At 39.4% G+C, this 20312-nt stretch overlaps 1 protein-coding gene across 11 annotated transcripts in view; it reads left to right on the plus strand.

The window, feature by feature from the left end:
- The window catches only part of LOC752828, an 80891-nt gene extending 65298 nt beyond the window's left edge, over nt 1-15593 (plus strand). For 7 of the 11 annotated variants that reach the window (XM_030994706.1, XM_030994703.1, XM_030994707.1 and 4 more), the window contains 8 exons: nt 361-417; nt 2260-2661; nt 3998-4024; nt 6056-6237; nt 6848-7112; nt 7801-8042; nt 10170-10375; nt 11074-15593. In XM_030994706.1, the coding sequence (XP_030850566.1) occupies nt 361-417; nt 2260-2661; nt 3998-4024; nt 6056-6237; nt 6848-7112; nt 7801-8042; nt 10170-10375; nt 11074-11219 (1527 nt within the window). In that variant the 3' untranslated portion in view covers nt 11220-15593. Of the gene's footprint in view, nt 1-360; nt 418-2259; nt 2662-3997; nt 4025-4746; nt 4768-6055; nt 6238-6847; nt 7113-7800; nt 8043-10169; nt 10376-11073 lie in introns of all 11 variants that reach the window. The other 4 variants (XM_030994705.1, XM_030994708.1, XM_030994709.1 and 1 more) reach the window with 4 other exon arrangements.
- The last annotated feature ends 4719 nt before the right edge of the window (nt 15594-20312 follow it).

Raw genomic sequence — 20312 nt, forward strand, 5'->3', positions numbered from 1 at the left:
GAGAAGACAGCAAAATCTTGGAACTTACAATTCTTCTAATCTGTTTTAGACTACATACTACATAGCCCTTCAGGCTCCAAAACAAAATTATGCATTACATTGGATATTGTTTATTACACATCTTAAAAAAATCTAAAGTGATCATACAGGGCACCCATTTGTAAACAGAAACTAATTTCTTGTACAGTAATCTAAACATACTTGTGCAGGTTACATGTAATACTGTAGATGTTCTACTGTGGATATTTCATGCTGTTGTTATTGTTGTTGTTTTGTTATTTACTTCTCACTTTTGAAATTGTCTTTCAATTTCTCATGAACTGTGCATGTGGCAAATCTTTTGTTAATTCTTGTGTTAAGGTGAATGTAGTGAACGATCAGTGGACTTCTCGTGGGTTCTATGTCACGGGAACGTTGGTATGTCATATTTCTCTTTTTGAAGAACATCGTCTCAACCATCAGTAGGTAGAAATAGCCATGAAACCAGCACGTTAGTATTCATATCAAAAGTTACCTAATTAATACCAAAGTAAATTCAAGTAAGTCAGTAGGAGTAGCGAATTTAACTATCATGTAGAAGACTAACAATTATTTTAGTTCCAGTATACTTAAAATTGTCGAGCTGACATAAAGACCTGGGGAGTGTTTCACAAAGAGTAAGATTAACTAGAGTTTGGACTTGAGCTGTGGCAGGCGGTTCATTCCACTACCTAGTTCCTCTAACCATTCCTGGCATTGGTTTATCAAAGGACATACACATCGTGAATTTCCCCTTCTTTTCTTCAACAGTGAACTATCAAAAAATGTAAATTCTGTAGATTTGTGTCGCCCCTTGAGAGACCAATGGTGAGCCAGAGCAACCCCTGGCATGAATGGCCTGCCATAGTTAAAGTCCAAATTAAGTCTAAGTAGTAGTCTTTGTGAAACACTACACAAGTCTGACAATACTGATAGAAAAATGAAGTGACACTCGAAGATGCTTGCTGAATACCAAGGGCATACTTGTTGGTAATTGGTAGGTCTCAAAGTGTAGTTCTACTTTAATATCCAATTAATGTCTGTTAATTTCTGTATTTATGTACCATAATTTGGGTGGGTAGATTTTAATTCTAGATCTCATTATTATTCTTCAATCTATACATTATTACATTGATATTACGATAATGATTTTCAATGATACTGCCTTTTGTGGTCTGATAACATCTATTCATATCAAATGGAGGTTAACGATTGAATTTACAGTTCACAAGAAAAATCAATGTACATCTAATATGCAATGTACAGATATGGTTTATTTTTAAGTAACTGTTTAGGTCTCTACGTTCATTAATAAAACACACAGAAGGTATTTGTTTTGGTAAATCATCCAAAGCATTTCCTGATGTCTTTTGATCATTTACAATGTGTATAATTACTAAAATTATGAACTACTTCTATCTTCCAAAGGTTACATTTTGGGCTGATATTATAAAGTATAGTTTCCCCAAAGAAATGAATAATGAAAACTGCTTTCAATGTTATCAAATCAATGCTATTGAATAGCTTATACAGATGATGGAATGTTTTTAAACAAAAATAGGTATTTAATTTACCTATGACTCAGAAATTTGAAGAAAAAAAAGAGGTGAATTTTAGGAAATGGTTGTTTTGGACCTGCTTATCTTCCTCTTGAAAACACTTAAAAGTCCCTCTAGATGTGTACATTCAGGCTCTACTGTAGAAATTGGACACATTATTTAAGTGTTGTGAATAGATGCCAGGTTTTTATTTTTATATTAAGGGTTAAACACTAATACATAAAGATGAATTCATATAACTGCATAACCTAACCCACACCCACCCCTACCCTCGCCCTCACCCAACCTCACCCTCACCCCACCCCTATCCCCACTCCATTAAATTCATGTACAACCATATTGTGTATGTGTACATGTACCTCAGTTGATAATTTAACTTCACATCGCTGCACCATATGAATGTACTCTGCACTAACACCATTGTAGCACCATCTGCACCTAACAATGGGGTCTTCAGGAAGCACTAGAGATTGTATCCATCCATCATAAACCTGTGTCTTTGGCCAGTCTTTGTTCTCCGACACACTGTAGAGAATCACTAACCAGACTCTATAGCTTCCACCACCCTCCACTGGTTCTCAAGATTTGATCCCATCCTATCTCTTTATCACACTGGAACACCACCTGTGGTCTTCACCAATGCTCTTCTTCTGTGCTCCTCATCGCCTCCTATCTGCTTCAGGACCCCAACACAGGACAGTGGGTAACCTATCGCAATGGTCAGCTCGTTACGAGCTCAGACGCAGTGACTGCTGATCAAGATCCTGCCAAAGGAACCTCCAAGTCTAATGGGCATGCGGGCAGAGCTCCTTCCAAAGAAGAGCTTCGAACAGTCCCTGATGTACAAGTAGATCCAAACTTAGACAAACCTGCAGCTGTTACAATCGAGGTTGACATTGAAATTCCCCCACGAGCGCCAAGAGTTCCGGAGGGAGACCAAAGGACGACGGTGTCATCGCTCAACGAGGAATTCAAATCTTTAGGGAAAACGGAATCATTGTCAAAGTTCACATCTCGATCATCAACAAGCAGCGTGACCTCCCCAGTCGAAAAGAGATTATCAAAGAAGAATATGCTGCATAAGGTAGGGTTAGCACTAACTAGTACAGCAGTGCCACTGTAAAGTGTAGAAGACATCATTACAATCTAAAATAATGCCTCATGTGACCATGGATTTACAAAACCCTGCCATCATCTCATGTATAAATTATTAATTGAACACTTCCATTTCAGGTCATCATCATCACTTGTAATTGTGCCATGTGAAAATGCTTCATCACACATAGTTCCCTTTAACTTTATGTTTTGAAAAATATCATATTAATAATTTGCATCTCCATCTATTGCTGTTCCATGAAGATAACCCTACATGTAACATTAGCAAATGACCGGTTTACTTACATACTCAAATGTATGGATGTTCCTTTCCTGTGGACCTACATGTATAGTGACAAGATATTCCATTAACTTGATATAAATGAATGAACTTCAATACTTGAAATCTACCCTGCATACATTACTTGTTGCTATGTCGGGAAAGTTATAGGCAAGCTGTCAGGTTGTCAAGAACAACCTTTGTTTTTTAAAGTATTCTTGAAATTTGAATATGTTAGTAAAGCAGTCTATTGATTTGCAGAGGTTGATACTTGATAGGAGCAGAGCCTTTTTTCTTGTGTGCCTGTTAGGAAATCATAAAAAGATTCTACTCCTATCCAGTATTAACCTCTTGAATGGGTTGGAAAGGGGTACCTTGTCAATAGGCTATTTTCGTAATGTAACCAAATTTAATGCATACGTCTTGGTGGTAAAGTGCCTCGATACAAACTATTTCATTCACCTGATACAAATAATAGTATTTCAGTAGACAGAATCCGAACTGGATATGTTAGTTGTTGCCAGGTAGGACAAACATTATAGCTTGATCTACCTAGCAACAATTAATATATGCAGTTTGCATTCTGACTATTGAAATACTATTATTCTTATCAGGTGAATGGAATAATTCGTATTAAGGCACCTCACGTAGACTTATGTACTAAATTTGGTTACATTACGAAAATGGCCTATTCAGTTAAAGTTTAACCAGGAACTTCAAACATCACCTTGCTGTTCATAAATCAATATAATTATAATTTCAAATGTCCATTTGCGTATGTATTGTCTAGTGATGACCACCATTTTGCTTACTCTTTTTTTTTAAACGGGGGGGGGGGGGGGGGGGGGGGCAGACAGGTATGTAAATTAGAGAGTACACCACACAGGATTGTTATATCAGGGCTATTGCAAAGCATACCTTGAAAAGCTGGCCACATCACAAATGCTTGTAGATTTGCACCAATTTTCATAACTTTTGCCAACTACCCCAAGGAATTTGAAAAAATGTGACATCAACTTCATATTTTTACCCTCCCTCTTATCAGACAAGAGAAAAGAGAAGATCCCAAAAGGTATAAAATCATCTTTTTATAGATTGTTGTGGCACTTGTTTAGTATCTATACATTTCTGGTTAGGTAATCTCTTACTAACCTTTTTGTTTTTTGTTTTTGCACAAATCAGTAACACTAGGATAAGTTAAAGTTTATAGCCTGATGTGTATTATAAAACAATTTTTTATACTAAAGAAATGAATTGGCACGTTTCAGAGTTATTCTAATCAGCACATTGATTATGCTAGTGATTTTCACAGCACCCCTACTAAAGTTCATGGATCTGATTGTGTGTGTTTTTTGTTGTTGTTGTAATCTATGTTGTTTTTGTTTTCTAGGACTTAGTGAGCCAGCTTTCAAATATAGGCCCTGTCAGTTACAATACTTAACAATATTATTTTATATAACATAATTTAGACCCAACCTCAAAATAACAAACAGGGACAACACTTTCTACAGTGAGAATTAGAAGCTGAGATTACTTTTCAATCGAAACATATCAACTTTAAATCTTGAAAGCAATCTAGTGAATAGTTATACAGTTATAATAATAATAATATATGTCTTTTTTCCGAGGGTAACCTCATCAAGATTTATACTGCTCTCCCTGAGGGCCCTGCAATCATGTTATTACCCCGGCTTTTGTTGCCACTTCATGAAGTGATCGTTAAAAAATTTAAATGTTAATATTTTTTCATCAGATTTTACTCCATTTTTTTCTTCTTATTTTGGTTTCTTTAAGAACTATCAGTGGGTACAACAGGTAGGTTTTGTAAATTCAAAACTCCACAGGGTGCATGGCAATATGGCAATTGAAATGCATAGTAGACTTTTTTTTAATTATCTGTAGGCTAATTAGTAATACTATAATATTAGCATATATGTCTATGTGTACATTATGTTGTTAGTCCGGTCAGCATCTACTTGTTGTGTTTGTGAGGAACTTGTGTCTCAGTTTAAGAGTTCTTGAGTGGACACTTAGTTTGAAGTCGTATTTGTGTTTTATGTCGTTGTTGTGAAATATAATATTTTGACTGCAGAGAGGTAGAAGGGCATGATATTGTAGTTCTGCCCTTTTGGCTTTCTAAAGCAGATTAACTGCATGTAAGTGGGGGTGTTTTATGTTCTGTTTTATGTTCTAAGGTTGTTAGGTAACTAGACAAACATACATGCACATTCATACATACAGTATGATATAGTTTAATATAAAATGAATTGTAGTAGCCGTGGGTTACATTGAATCAATTCAACAATCAGAAAAATTAATACATTCACATGTATGTTCTATGTTGCACGCCTGTATGATGGTATTAACCAGGGCTATACCAGGCCCACTTTACGCGGCTATTCTATGTGTAGTAAGCAATGTAGATTTGACAACTAGATCTTTGTATGGGGTTGTCGGAATATGGCTCTTGATGTCAGTAAGTGATTTGCAGAGCTGGTACTGTTTGAAGATATAATTTTGTAGAGCTGTAAGAGGTAGCAACTTTATTAACATAGTGACAAGCATATCTAGACTTGAAATCACTTTACAAACACATAAACCATTGTACAACATTGCATTACGAACGTGTAGGGATAATTTTGTAAAATTTTCTTTGCCTCATGAAACAGAAATTCAGATATGCAATTGTTTCTTGTTGGAAAGTGATAATATCTTTAGTTTTACAGAAATGTGATGGTATTTTATTGAAAAATGTGAAATTAAAAAAAAAGGAAGGGGAGGAGAGAGAGAAGAGAAGGGCTAGTGACAGGGACTACAAACTAGAGGTTCCAAGAAATAAAAAAAATATATAAAAAATCAGTGAGGCAAAACATCATTTAAGAATCCTGCTCTTAATAACACTGACCAAAAAAATTGATATTTGATATCGAGTGATATTTATAAAAAAAAAAAAAAATCATACATGCAGAGTCACAGTAATGAAATTCACTTCATAAAACATATACCTTCAGAATTAGTTGTCACAACGCAGCCTCTTTATTATTTTGATTAAGACAAGTTTTCTTGATGTATTTCTCTATTCTTCCTTCTATCGTATGAGCAGGGTAGTTCGTCTAGCCTGACCAGCCTCTACAGCACAGGGGAAGAGTTCTACGGCAAGTACCCCATCACAGGGGACGTCAGCTTTGGCCTGGGGTACAACTTCAAGACCAATGTCTTCGAGGTCAAGATTGGTGGCTGTCGGGACCTGGTCCCCATCGACGCTAAGAAGAACAAGTCAGATCCGTAAGTTTATTAGTATTTTTTGGTAGCTTTTGTAGTTGAAGTGGATAGGTCCATGGACTTTGAAGCATAAGGTCCAGGGTTCAAATCCCTATCAATAAACAAGTCAGATCCGTAAGTTTATTGGTATTCTCAGGCAGTTTGTGTAGTTGTAGTGCATAGGCAGATGGACTTTGAAGCATAAGGTTCAGGGTTCAAATCTCTGTCAAAGCATTACGTCCTGTGGCAAGATATTAATCTACATTTGCCACTTTCCAACCAGGTGAGGTAAATGGGTACCTGGTAGAAATGAAGATATGCCAAGTTCAAAGATCAGCTATGCGTGACATTTTCATGACTCGGCGCGCGGGCGAGGGGATAACGTACGTAGAGCATTTTTTCGAAATCGCGCATGCGCGTCGTGCCTGAGAGTGTTTTCAGACCCTCAAAATGCGTGACACTTGGTAGCTCTGTGGTAGCCTAGGCTACAGCCAGGTTAATAATAATAAAACTATCTTAAATAAACGATATAAGTCTGAATGTCATGTCTGTAATGCTTGAATTAACCAGCACTGTATCTGCTTCTGCTGAGCACCAATCATTAGCTGATATGGTAATCTTATGTTTTCTATAGGTACATCAAGACCTATCTCTTGCCAGACAAGTCCAAGAACAGCAAACGTAAGACCAGGACCAAGAAAGGCACGATCAATCCCAACTACAGTGAGAATCTGAAGTATCCCATCGCCCAGAGTGAGCTGGAGACGAGGACCCTTAGTGTGGCTATCTGGCACTATGATCGCTTTGGACACAACATGTTCCTGGGAGAGGTTTTGCTCCCCCTAGACGGTCTGGATCTGACCAGCTATCCGGTCAAGTGGCATCAACTCAAGACAAGGGTGAGAACAAGTGGAATATTTGGTTGTTCTGGGGGGTGTTTCACAAAGACTAAGATCGACTTTAAATTGGACTTAACCGTGACAGGCTATTCATGCCATTGTTTGCTCTCACCATTTACCGTCATTGGTCTCTCAAGGGATGTACAAATCATGGTCACAAATCTACAGAATATACATTTTTTGATAATTCTTTATTGAAGGATAGAATATTATCTAAAGATCATAATTGAGAGACCAATGATGAGAGCAACCAGTGTCATGAGCGGCCTGCCATAGTTAAGTCTAACTTAAAATTGATCTTAGTCTGTGTGAAACACCCCCCTGGTGTTACATGTGTTACATATGAGTGTACTCTTGAATTGGGTTGTGCCTTAATAGTATCAAGAATAGTATACATGTGGTTACTTTTTTCTCTCCCTATTAAGTAAAACTATATGTGAGCATCATGATTATATTTGTTACTAGATCCGCTTAAGTTGTGGACCTACTTCCCTTCCTTGCTTTTGAGCTTGTAGAAATCTTAGTGATGCTAGCTAAATCAACGGAGCAGTATACTAAAAATCCCCTCCTCTATAAGTGAATTATGGAAGGTTAGCATTTAATGTAAAGTACAAGAAAAATCCTTTAGACAATCAGTTACCTTGTTTCCATTATCAATTTCAATGTATTCCTTCCATTTCCCTCACAGGTTCCACCTAACGAGACCAAGCCCATCTCCTACAAGGGAGACATAGTCCTAGCCCTCATGTTTGAAACCCTGCTCGACGAGAACAAGAACGGAACCAGCGGGTCCAAGTCGACGTCATTACGGCGCAAGAAGAAGGGTCCACCGTCTAAGGTGATCGGAGGGAGTCTCAAGATTCATATCAAGGAAGCTAAGAACCTCTCACCTCCCAGAGTTGGGGCTGTTGTCAACCCCTACGTCAAAGTGTAAGTCAATCTAACCCTGTAAATTATTCACATAAGCATGGGTTCTCATGGAGCATTGGACACATTTGTGTATTTGATCACCTGATAACATACATCACCGGGAGTGTACAAACAACGTGTCTAATGTAATACTCTGCTCTTTCCAGCAATCACCCCTTATGAAAAAGTCATCATCATTAATTTTCCATCGCCCAAAGGCTCTCCTAAGGCCTGTCTTCATCAGCACGAGTTTGCCAAATAACCCACTATTTTCACGAAGCTCGAAATTGGGTCTTCACCCGACTGATACGCTCATCACAAACTAGCTCGGACGGACGCAAATTAGCCCGCTACTTCCCAAATAGCAGGATATTTTGGAAACAAGACCAATATTTCTTGGGATATTTTCTTGACCAAATATCTTGCTAATTGCTACTGCGGGCTGACGAAGACACAAATTAATTGGCTAATTTGCATTCGGGATAGTTAAAGGCCCACTGCACTACTTGCAGCTACTTGCGCCCTCTATATAACAAACAATGCCTAATCAGTGACCATTGCTCCCCCATGATCCTCTTTTTCTTATGTTTACTGAGAGCTGAGTTGATGAGATAACCACCTGTCCAGTGACCTTGCAGGGCAGTCTAATCCCTCCTATAAACTATGGCAGATAAGCTTTAAAATAGTGGGTTATTTGGCAAACTCGAGCTGATGAAGACAGGTCTCTAGAGAATGGGGGGGGGGGGTATTTCTTGGTTGCACACCTGCTTTGCTATGTACCAGATTGATACACTTGTTACTGGTAAAGTCTGGGCCACATAACACAAAGCTTAACAGTTGATTGTACAATTGCTATTTTGGGGATTGATTTCACATAGTGATCAATGCAGTCAATCACATGAATCAACCATAGGATCAGTTACTAAGCTTTGTGTAACAAGGCATTGATGACAGTGATTTATTGCACATGGAAACTGCAACCTTGTCCTTTTGAATCTGCCCTTTTCTTTCTTTCCTAAAGTAGAAGGAAGGAAAAGGGCTCAGCTACAATCTAAAGTAATACCAAGGATATACAGTTTATATAAGTCAATCGCATGTATTTCATGTAGGTATACCAGAAGCAAACTCTTTTAAGATATCACTTTTACAAAGGGTACATGTTCACGTATGTAATTCAAGCATTGAAGCTTTTTCAAATATGACATGGTAAACTGCTGCAAAGAAATGCCACATTTAAAAAACAACTTTAAAAAATTAATTTATGTAACGCTAGAATGTATGAAATCCACCTAAAATTGTTAAACCTTGCATTCTATGGGCCAATAGATAATAATGATAAACAGTAACATAGCTCCCCTCCCCCCATCCCATGTAGTTTAGCAACATGCAGACCAAACTACCTTTGGGTAATTGGTACACCGGTGATAGATCTACAGTCTGAGTCAAAAAAAAGTTTACACCTAGAAAATTGCTAATTATTTTTAAAAAATCATTGATTAACATTAAACTGTTATATGTCTTATGAAAGAGTGTTTATCCCAAATCATTTGGTACCATTTTTGTGTGGTATGTGTTCACGCTTGGATGAACAGGAGACATTGTTTGCGAGAGTGCAAAAATCGACTTGCGCTAAAGTTGCCTACCGGTACGTGATTTTTAAATAAAACAATTGGGATTTGGGTATTAATTCGGTCTTTGCAGATCCAAATAACACCCCTAACATAATTAATCATGCCACACATATCAAATATCAAATATCAAATGTCAACAAACATTTTTGCGCGTGTGTGTGGGTGTGTGTGACTTTGCCCGTTGCAAAAAACATATGCAATGCATTTCATTTGATACGTTCAATCCATTCTCTCACTCCGCTAATCCCAACATAAATTATACTGTAGGCATCACTTTGGCGCGAGTCGATTTTTGCACTCTCGCAAACTATTCCACCTGTTCATCCAAGCGTGAACACATACCACACAAAAATGGTACCAAATGATTTGGGATAAAACACTCTTTTATAAGATGTATAATAATTTACTGTTCATAGATGATTTTAAAAATGATTAGCAATTTTCTATGTGTAAACTTTTTTTTGACTCACACGGTATACATACCAAACAAGTAAATGTTTTTGATTTGTTTGTGCAGGTACTTGGAACCAGACCGAAGTAAAACTCATAAGAAGAAGACCTCTACGATGCGTAACACCCTCAACCCATCCTATGAGCAGAGTCTGGAGTTTCCTAACGTCACCGAGGACATTCTCAAGGAGAGGGCGCTAGAGGTCGGCATCTGGGATAGCGAGATTGGATCTTCTTCGTTGCTAGGAGGAGTAAGACTCGGCTCAGGCACTGGTAAGATCATGTTTCTCTCTGTTGTTTCTCTCCGTTGTTTCTTTGTGCTCTCTTGGTTTTTTGTAGCAAATGTTGTTAATTTGATGTTTCTGAATAATTTGTGTTCTTCATTTTTTTTTGCGGGGGGGGGGGGGGGGGGGGGGGGGGGGGGGAGGAGGGGGGGGGGGGAGGAGGGGGGGGGGGAGGAGGGGGGGGGGGAGGAGGGGGGGGGGAGGGGGGTTGGGGTGTATATACCTTTTATGCTTGCATTTGGAGTGCCATAAAATAAAACACTTTGACAATTCTGGAAGATTGCGACATCTTCATAACGAAATTCGATAAAGATGACTTGATAAAGCATCTCTCTCTCTATCTCTCTCTCTCTCTAAGTGCCATATCGATCGACTTTGGCGATCATGCTGTTCCACAACCCTCGGCTTCTACTCTTATCTCTTAGCACCACTCCCAGTCCTTTCACTTTCAAAGTATCCTCCTCCTTCCCCTACTTCTCCTTCCCACAATTTTCCCTGTCAAAGCAAGATTCTCTAGGCCTTTTTTACTTGTAATGTGACAAAGCATAAGTTCTCATTTGTCAGTATTGCTACCAATTAGGTGATTAGATTTAATTAAACTTCTAAAACTGCTTTATTACACAACATACATACCCACGATTGATGAACCTTTATGATTGTTTTATTTCTTATTTGTCTCTCCTATAGGCAAGTCGTATGGTCGAGGTGTTGAGTGGCAAGACTCTACGGGGATCGAGATTCAACTGTGGGAAGAGATGCTGCGCAATCACAACCAGTGGGTCGAAGCATGTCTCACGCTCAGAGCTTCATTCGACAAAGACAAAAAGACATAAGAGCAAAATCACCATGGCAACATCATCATCACTCTTGTTGTCATAGCAATAGTCTATGTATCATCATTGTCATTGTAGTGGTGGTCGTTGATGCTCTTGAAACTTCTGTCGACAAAGATATTGGAGCCATCATCGTCATTTTGGTAGTTGTCATCGTCACAATCGCGTAGTGGTGGTCGTTGAAGCTCTTGAAACTTCTGTCGACAAAGATATAGAAGCCGTCATTGTTATTGTGGTAGTTGTCATCGTCACCATCATGGTACCGGTGGTCATTGTTGTTACAGATCTCTCATTCTTGGAGCTTCATTGGACAAGGACAAGAATATATAGGAGAGCAATCAATGTCATATCATCCTGGTGGTGATCATGATAGTCGCCATCAATGCAATGAGTGTTCATGTCAATGTTGGTGAAGTCAGGGATGCCAGTTTTCAGTCAAAAGCTTGAAAAAAGGCCCTGGCGATTTATTTTCAGGCCATAGTTTAGGCTTTTTGTGTGTACAAAATAGCCCATTCTAGGTAATTTTCTAACTGGCATCCTTGTGAAGTACATACATTTTGAAATGGCATTCCAACTAGATGCAGATATTTATCGTAATTTCTTGTCCTATACTATGCATGAAAATGGGAATTAATTGATAGTAGATGCTTAAAGCAATCATGTAACGATTAACCAGATCACTATGAATACATGTATATATGATACGATGGTCTCCTCAATTAGGATGAGGGAAAGTGAATCTTTATATCTCCTGGAGGTGTTTTCAGTAAACCACAAGTGCTATTTCATTGCCAGTAGCTAGGATGCACATTTACAGAAAATATTGTATCATATCTTTTCCAGGGCATTTCAGGGCACAATGTATTCAGATGGAATGATATACATGTAGTTATCCCACATATTCATTATTGTGTGTGGTTTTCACCTGCGTACAGCCAAACATGTGGGGATTTTTACACCTTGGAATAGATAGCTGGAGTGGCTTAACCAGCTACTTTCCTTAATCAGACAACTTTGAGATTGAACCAAGTCAACATGTACATTCAGAAATGAATAGGACTGTAGTCCTGTATATTCAGAATTGTGTAAAGGTTTTTTGTTTTTCCGTATTCAAATGATTTGATCTGGGAAATCATAAATGAGCGTGATTAAGTTGATCAATCAATCAGAAACGTTCACTTTTTTGAAGCCGGTCCTTTTTAATTTACTTCATGTAAAATTTATAAAAGTAGATATATCCCAAGGCATTTTTCTGAAATATGTTTTGATATACAAAATTCTTTGCTATACAGGATTTGCCTCATAATATTTGAGTTTTTTGCCTTCTCATACTAAATGTAGGCTGTGGTATGTTTATGTACATGGTTAATACGACATGGTAATCAATATATCCAAATTTGCATGAACATGTAAATACCATTCGTTTGTATATTTATTCCCTTTTTACATATTTATTTTATTTATGACACTCCTCTTAGTCTTATGAACTGCAACTTTTTCTTAGATATTTAACCTGGGTGAAACATCTTCTTTGCCATTCAAATGAAATTGTGTTGTAATGCCTTGTACTCGGGTTAAATGATAGAAAAGAACAGGATTTTTATGGGGTAAAATAAGATAATAATATTGGCATTGTACCTTGCAAACAACTCTCTTAAATATATATATATATAGAATAATATTTTATGAGTTTATTACTGAGGAACTATTGAGGAACTGCTCAATATAAGTGGTATTTTTGCGTAGATCCTATGTATACATGTACGTGAAAGGAAGCGAAATTTGTGTATTATCTTGTGCATATATTGTTTTTCCTTTTTTGAGAACACCGCAAAAGTCTTCCATCCATGTCTATCAAATATGTTGGTGTTATCTATTCGTTTTGTATTCATTTGAGTGGCTTGTGCCCATGCATTATTCTTGAATCTCAGTTCATGCATGTAGCAAATGAATATTGGCAATTTGATCAGTTAATATTTCATGCAATTTGAAAAGCATTCAACCAGGTCTATACCATAGGAAGATATACAGTACTTGTGACTTCAATGATATGCTTGGCCTGCCTCTGTAAATGTATTCTTACCGGTAATCATGTGCGTATTTGATGATCACAATCTTAAATTCTTGACATTTTCCTTGACAGTTATATAAATGATGAATTATGCTGCATACACCTGTATCTTATAGAATATGCCTGATTTAATCAAAACTGTTTAAAAATAGTCACTATTGTGATAACTTTATTTATTTGTAAAAACAAATCCTTTCAAACTCTAGGTAGAAAAAGCAAACTGTAGGGCCATGTATTTTGATAAATTGCTAATCTCTTTGTTTGGTTTGTGTTTTTTTCTCATTTTTAGTCTCACCTGCTATAAAGATAAATTGAATTAAGCAACTCATAGTCACATGTATATTGTTCACACAGTGGCATTAGGTATCTCTCTAGTTCATTGAATAATTGTGAAATTCTAGGATTTTAATTTTATTTGTACACTTTCTTAGACCGGGACAGGTACGTCAACCTATGCAAAATAAACAAGGGGGGGGGGCTACGGATCACCAATAAAACTAATAATTTGTGGTACATGTTCATGTATTGACCCATGTGTCCATAAATCAAGGTATATTTGTCTTGCACAACACCATTTAGTCCAAAACTATACTTTACTTCAGTGTTTTGATTTTGCTACCTTGACAATAATGTTTATTTGTAAGATTGACAATTGTATTCACCTTTGATATTTATATGAGGTTTTGATTGGAGAAAACAAGATAGTTTCTTACAAACCTGGACGACATCAAACAAAGGGGGAAAAATCCTCTCTCTCTCTCACTTATAGTAAATCAGATAAGGTTACATAATTCTCAACAATTTTCTGGTCCATTGTTTCTCATGAATTTTCCATTTGACTTTCATGATTATAAATCAGGCAGAAAAGAAGAATTTGCTACAAAAAACATGGAAATTTATTTAAGGTGAACTGGTATTCCTTATTTGTCTGTATTGGGAATTTTGTCTATGCATCTCTTAACCCCAAGGAGGGAATCCGTATTGATAGTTATCAAGGTGATGGCATTTAATGAGTATAATTCTTAATGTGCACATGAAACCAATTGACTCTTTATGAAATGTATATTCTACAGGCCTTTTTACCATTAAACTATTAATTACATCATTTACATGTATATATAGAATGTTGAGAGTTCTTTTTTGAAAGAATGATTTTCATGAAATATGTGCAATGAGAAATTTCAGGATACCTACTAATACTCTAGTCTCGATTTACATGAAAGTATAATTTTATATTACTAGAAGATTGATATGATCTGTGTTATGTAGGTGCTTGGAGCAGTATATTAGCATACAGCTAAACTTGTCTATTAAGGCCATCCAAGGAAAACATGAAACTAGCCACTGTAGACAGGTCGTCCTTCCAGACAGGTTCTACAACACACATATCTCCCTAGAGAGAGGCAATAGAGGTGGTCACTGTAGACAGGTGGCCTTTGTAGACAGGTGGTTCTTCTAGACAGGTTCTACAACACACATTTCTACCTAGAGATGGCTGCTAGAGACAGATTTGACTGCACTTTTAAATGGAATGCAAAAACAGTAGAGATATTCTCTCGTTTTTTAAATTGTTGATGTATTTTACTATCCTGCGATTTCAGAAAATGAACTGTATTAGAATATTCATGTAGATTTGGAATTCGGTATAGGTGGCTACTTGTATTTAAATGAAAGCATGTTTTACTAAACTTAAAGGATGGTAGCAATACAAATATTTGGTTCAGAATTCTCAATCTGTATTCTCTTGTGTATTTTTACTGGATTTTAGGAACATTTTACAAACTTTTCATAGTGCTTATTTTGACTGATAAATGTGTGGGATAACCTTCAGTACACCACTATGATATGTATGCGCATGGATTCATAAAGAACAGTAACTATAATTATATTGAACAAAACTCTCCTCAAGAAAAATGTGCACTGTTATTTATGTCATTTTAACAAAACATCATTTATTGTTTGAGCATGGAACTTCATGTGTTGTATGGTAGAGTTTAAAAAGTCTGTTTTGTTTTTCTCTTCCACTTTTGTAACCTTTGCACAGCAATATTTCTCCAGTGCTTTCTTTCTAGCTTTGTAGTAGTATACAGTGTATGTGGTTTGTCGATGACATGGATCCCTTTTTACTGTGCCTTCTTGCATGTTGATCGTTTTGTGTTATACGTTCCGTTTTTTATATATATGTATTTATATATATGAAAATCTGGATGGGAAATGGTTTTACCAATATAAAATTTCATATATATATGTATTGTGTATTGTAAAGAGAGAGGTGATGAAATTATTAAATGGAAGGGATATATTGTAGTAGTTTTTTATATCAAGCTACGCTAGCAGACGACGACAGCCGTATCCAGTAGCAGCCTACGCTAGCAGACGACGTCTGCAGTCTGCAATAGCCACCCTCACCACTAGAGGGCGCTATTCCTATTGGAAGCTTCCGTGGATGAGAGTCAACCTGAACTCTCTCTCTCATGCAACCGACACCTCAACCGAACAGACGTACCTTTACTGGAAGTTAAGGATGTCAAGCCTGATTGCCTGATACATTTCCAGTGAGTATTTCATGTCTGGTTATGGTGTCTATAAAGTAGCTCCCAAGTCTACTTCATTGGCGTCACGGACTTTTAGGACCTCGAAATGCACCGTTTTGGGGTAACTTGTGTTGTTTTGTCACTTTATTTTGTCAAAGCGGGGCACGGACCTAAATTTGCCGGGTTGTGCTTGGGGCTGTGCGGGGTGATGCTCGCTGGGTTCCTAGTGGAAACGGGGTTTCCGGGTGGAAGTGGTGGGCGTTGCCCGCTGATAGTTCCGGCTGACCATTCTTTTTTCTGTGGGTAAATTTTCTGTGCCGTTACGGGGGTTGAGTGCCGTGATGGGCTGGCGGGTTCGGTGGGGGCTGGGTAGGCCCACTGGCCGGATGGCTGCGGTGAAATATGGTACTTTATCTCCCGTGAGTGGATGTTATGTTTTTATTTGTGGCTAGTGTTAATGCTGGTGGTGTGGGTGTCCTGTTTTATGTCTTTTTAGAGTGTTCACTGTGATGGGTGTGAATGACCGTTCTGGGATGGTATTTCCAGGATGGTATATCTATCTGGTGGCTTGATTACACAGGATGCGATGGGCAGCCATGTTGAATGTTTATGAAAGCATTGTTATTGAATGGCGTGATTTAATGTGGTCTGTCGAACGGTGGATGGTGGAATGTGGGTGACATTCCAGGGATGACCGGGGGGGGAATTATATCCCCAGCCTGGGTTACGTTTTCTCATTTCATATCCCTCCGAGCGTGAGTCTTACGTAGAACGGGTTTCAAAATTCGCGCACGTCTGCTGGCGTGGCTTGGAGGGATGGACCAATGGGGGCGTTGGATGCGCTGTCCGTCTAATTTCTCCGGAGGGGGGGAAAGGGAATTTCCCATTCGCTCACGTGCTGTGGCGTATACGTTACGTACGTGATCGAGAGGCAGGATTTTCTCGGAATCAGCGGAGGAAATTTGAGTGAGCAGATTCCATCTCTTTCACTTTGTTTCGTTATCGAGGCAACTTGAAAGATTTTTGCTCCGGCAAGTTTTCGAAATTAGCTGTTTCAAAGTTACTTTCGAGTGGTTCCCAAGTTCTTTCGGACGGATTGGTGCATCAGGCGTAAGGTAAGAAACCTTTTGCTTTGTTTCAAATCATTTAGACCGATTTTGTCGGGCTTTTTCCTTCATTTATTTTTTGGTGTTTAGTTGGGTTGACTGGTTACGTGGGTGAGTGCCCGTGAGCACTCACGTGTAGTCCACCTATTGTGGATAGGGGGCTGCGCGCTGTGTGACCAATTAGTTTCAACGAATTGAATTAAAGAGGGAATAAAAAGTGATTATTGGTTGAACATAAGCTGTTTAATTATATTTAGTGGATATCGTGGGGGTTCTGCTCCCAGGAGTTCTGCTCTTGTGAAGGGGGTTGTTTCTCCTTTGCAGGCTTGGTTAATTTAATTATATTTAGTGGATATCGTGGGGGTTATGCTCTCGGGAGTTCTGCTCTTGTGAAAGGGATTGTAGTCTCCTTTGCAGGCTTGATTACTTTAGTTCTTTTATGAAATAGTTATTAAACAATCCTTAGGTTAGTTTAGGGCAAGTACTTTAAATTTGTTGGTTTATTTGTTTGGTTGGTGGAAGGAGTTGTATTTATAATTCCTTTTGCTAATTAAATAGATGGACAGCTAGGTTGCTATATTTGTATTTCTGAACTGGCTGTGGTTGGAATTTGTATTAATCGTGGTGGTGTTCTGGTTAATCTATAACTGGGATTGCTTTTGATTGTCTGTTTATCTTGGTTGACTGTTCGGTTTTTAACTCTGTTGTAGGGGTGTTTTCCGGGAAACAGGAGATATCAAATAAATAGATAGCACTTTTGTGACCGTGGGTGGGGACTTGGCTCTGGGAGTTTTATCCCAGGGTAGTCGTGAGTCTTGGCGGTGCGGAGGTGGGGCAGTTGTAGTGCTGGAGTATTGGGACATCGATTGCGTTATACAAATACAATTACAGTATTTGTTATTCCTTATATTTAGGGACATTTTCGGAATTTACGAATAATTGTAGACTTAGTGATTAGTACTGGTAGGGGTTTAATAGTCAGTGCCGGGGTGGGACTATACCTATCCCGTCTCTGGTGTGCTGGTGAGCTCCTTTTATTTATCGAACCTCTCAAGCGGGGAGTGTTAGCTCATTTTTGAGTTAAGTAGGCTCTTTGTTGATATTTTATATCGGTTCGGTGAATTTATTTAGGGGTTTTTGTTTTTGGGTGCAATTGTGCTAATATATCCTAGTATATTCTACCCAATTATTTATCTGTGGTTGTATGGGTATTAATAATTGTTGGGTAGTTTAATTAATATTCTGGGATATATTTTGTTGTTGCACAAATATCCTAGTGTGTTCTATCCAATTATTTACCTGTGGTTGTATGGGTTTTAATGATTATTGGGTAGTTTAATTAATATTCTGGGATATAAATCCTAGTATATTGTTCTGTTCAATTATTTTCCTGCAGTAGTAGGTGTTTATAATTGTTGAAGAGATCAATCCGTATCCTGGGATTTATTTTATTGTAGAGTTGGTATTATTGTGGGAGTGAACCTCGCATTGTGGGAGTATGGCGAGGGTTCCGATCAATAGATGTACATTCGCGGAGTTACTGGCAATGCCCGGGTTAAGCCCTGTTCGAGCAGGGTGTATCTTAGAACTCCGGGAGAAACACGGGGGAATTACTCCTGAGATTATGGGGTCCTCTCCTTTATTTGAGGATCTGGAGAATCTGCAGGATCGATTTGATTTTCGGCCGCGTATGGGTTCTGGGGGAGAGTTCCCTGGAATGACGTTTAGAACGATTTCCCGGACAGGGGATTTCTGTAGTAGCACGCCCCGTGAGGGAGGTTTCGGAGACCAGAGTCCCCATGTTTATCCCCATGATAGTTATCCACCCCCACCGGGGGGGTCGCGCAGGCATTCTGCTGTATATACGGGGGGATATGAGGGTGGTGAGGATACTACTCTTTCACCCCGGACTCTTCCACATTTGCCCCGGGATAAGAATGATGCCTTCTCCCGACCATCTGTGTCTAGGTGGGAGGGAGATTGGGGAGGTAATCGGGGTAGGACCTCGTATCAGGCACTCCCCAAATCAATTGCGTTTGACGGGCGGGGGAATTGGCGCGCGTTTTTCCGCAAATTCAGCGCGTTTGCGGAGGCTCGCGAGTGGGATCACTCCCAGCGGCTTAATCATTTATGCTGGAGTTTGGATGGCCAGGCGAGTGAGTTTTTTGATGGGATTCAGGAGCGGGACCCTGACATGGGTTATTTCGCAGTAGTACGCCAGCTGGAGGGCAGGTTCGGATACCGTGAGCCTCCAGAAGCCACCCTGCTAGAATTTAACACTGCTAAGCAGGGGCCCACAGAATCCTTGCCTGAATGGGCAGACAAGCTGCACCAGCTTGCATCCCGGGCATTTCCCGGGGTCCCCGATGCATACGTACAGCGGCAGCTGGTGTTGCGTTTGTGCCAGGGCTGCGTCGACCGCGATGCTGGGTGTCATGCCCTTAATCAGCGCCTTTCTAATGTTGGGGAAGCAGTGGAGGCTATCCGCTGGTTTCAGCACGCACATAAGGCCATGTACGGCCGCACCCGGCAGGCTAAAGTGTTGGCGACCGAAGCAAGCGAGGCCAGAGAGCCCGAGGTGCGAAAAGTGGATATTGCCCCGCGATCGACGCAGGGTACTCCGGATACCCGCCCCCCTTCACGACTCGAGACCCGGATGTCTGAGTTGGAGGAGCGGACGGATAACCGAATATCCGGGTTAGCGAAAAGTTTTGATACTCGGATGTCCGGTTTGGCGAAGAGTTTAGATAACCAGATATCTAGTTTGACTTCCAGTTTGGATATCCGAATATCCGGTCTGGAAAAGAATCTGGATAAATTTATTGAGGCTCTGCATGAAGCGCGGGTGCCTTCGCCGACCCAATCACCCAGGGGTTGTTATGCCTGTGGTGAAATGGGCCATTTCCGGAGGGATTGCCCTCGGGCTAGAACCAATCCATTAACCCAGCGAGTTGCTCCCCCCGAAGGGGAACGAAAAGTTGCATTCATGGAATTAGACGAGGGAAACTTTCCCGGGTCGGAGGAGAGGGCCGCTCTCCAACCCGAGAAATATGTGGCCAAGAATTAGACGCGCTCGAATCAGATATGATTGATCCTTATCCTGATCTTACCCCTATGGTTGCTGCTTTTTCTCGTTATTTAGAGGGTGTTACCTTGGGGGATTGTTCCCCTGGGGGAGCGGAGCTAAGTGATGACCCCCTACCGGAGGAGGTAACGATCTATAGATTGCGGTCCAGCTCTCTGTTGAGTGTGGCACTAGTAGTTGGGGGTTACTCTGTTAACGCTATAGTAGATACTGCTGCCGAGGTAACTATTATTTCGGATCGGATATTCGGGAGGTTGAGTCCACTCCCTGAAAAGATGCGGGAGGTTTTAGTTCATG

This window comes from Strongylocentrotus purpuratus, unplaced genomic scaffold, assembly GCF_000002235.5.
Source record: "Strongylocentrotus purpuratus isolate Spur 01 unplaced genomic scaffold, Spur_5.0 spur5_scaffold_21, whole genome shotgun sequence".
NCBI classification, from domain to species: domain Eukaryota; kingdom Metazoa; phylum Echinodermata; class Echinoidea; order Camarodonta; family Strongylocentrotidae; genus Strongylocentrotus; species Strongylocentrotus purpuratus.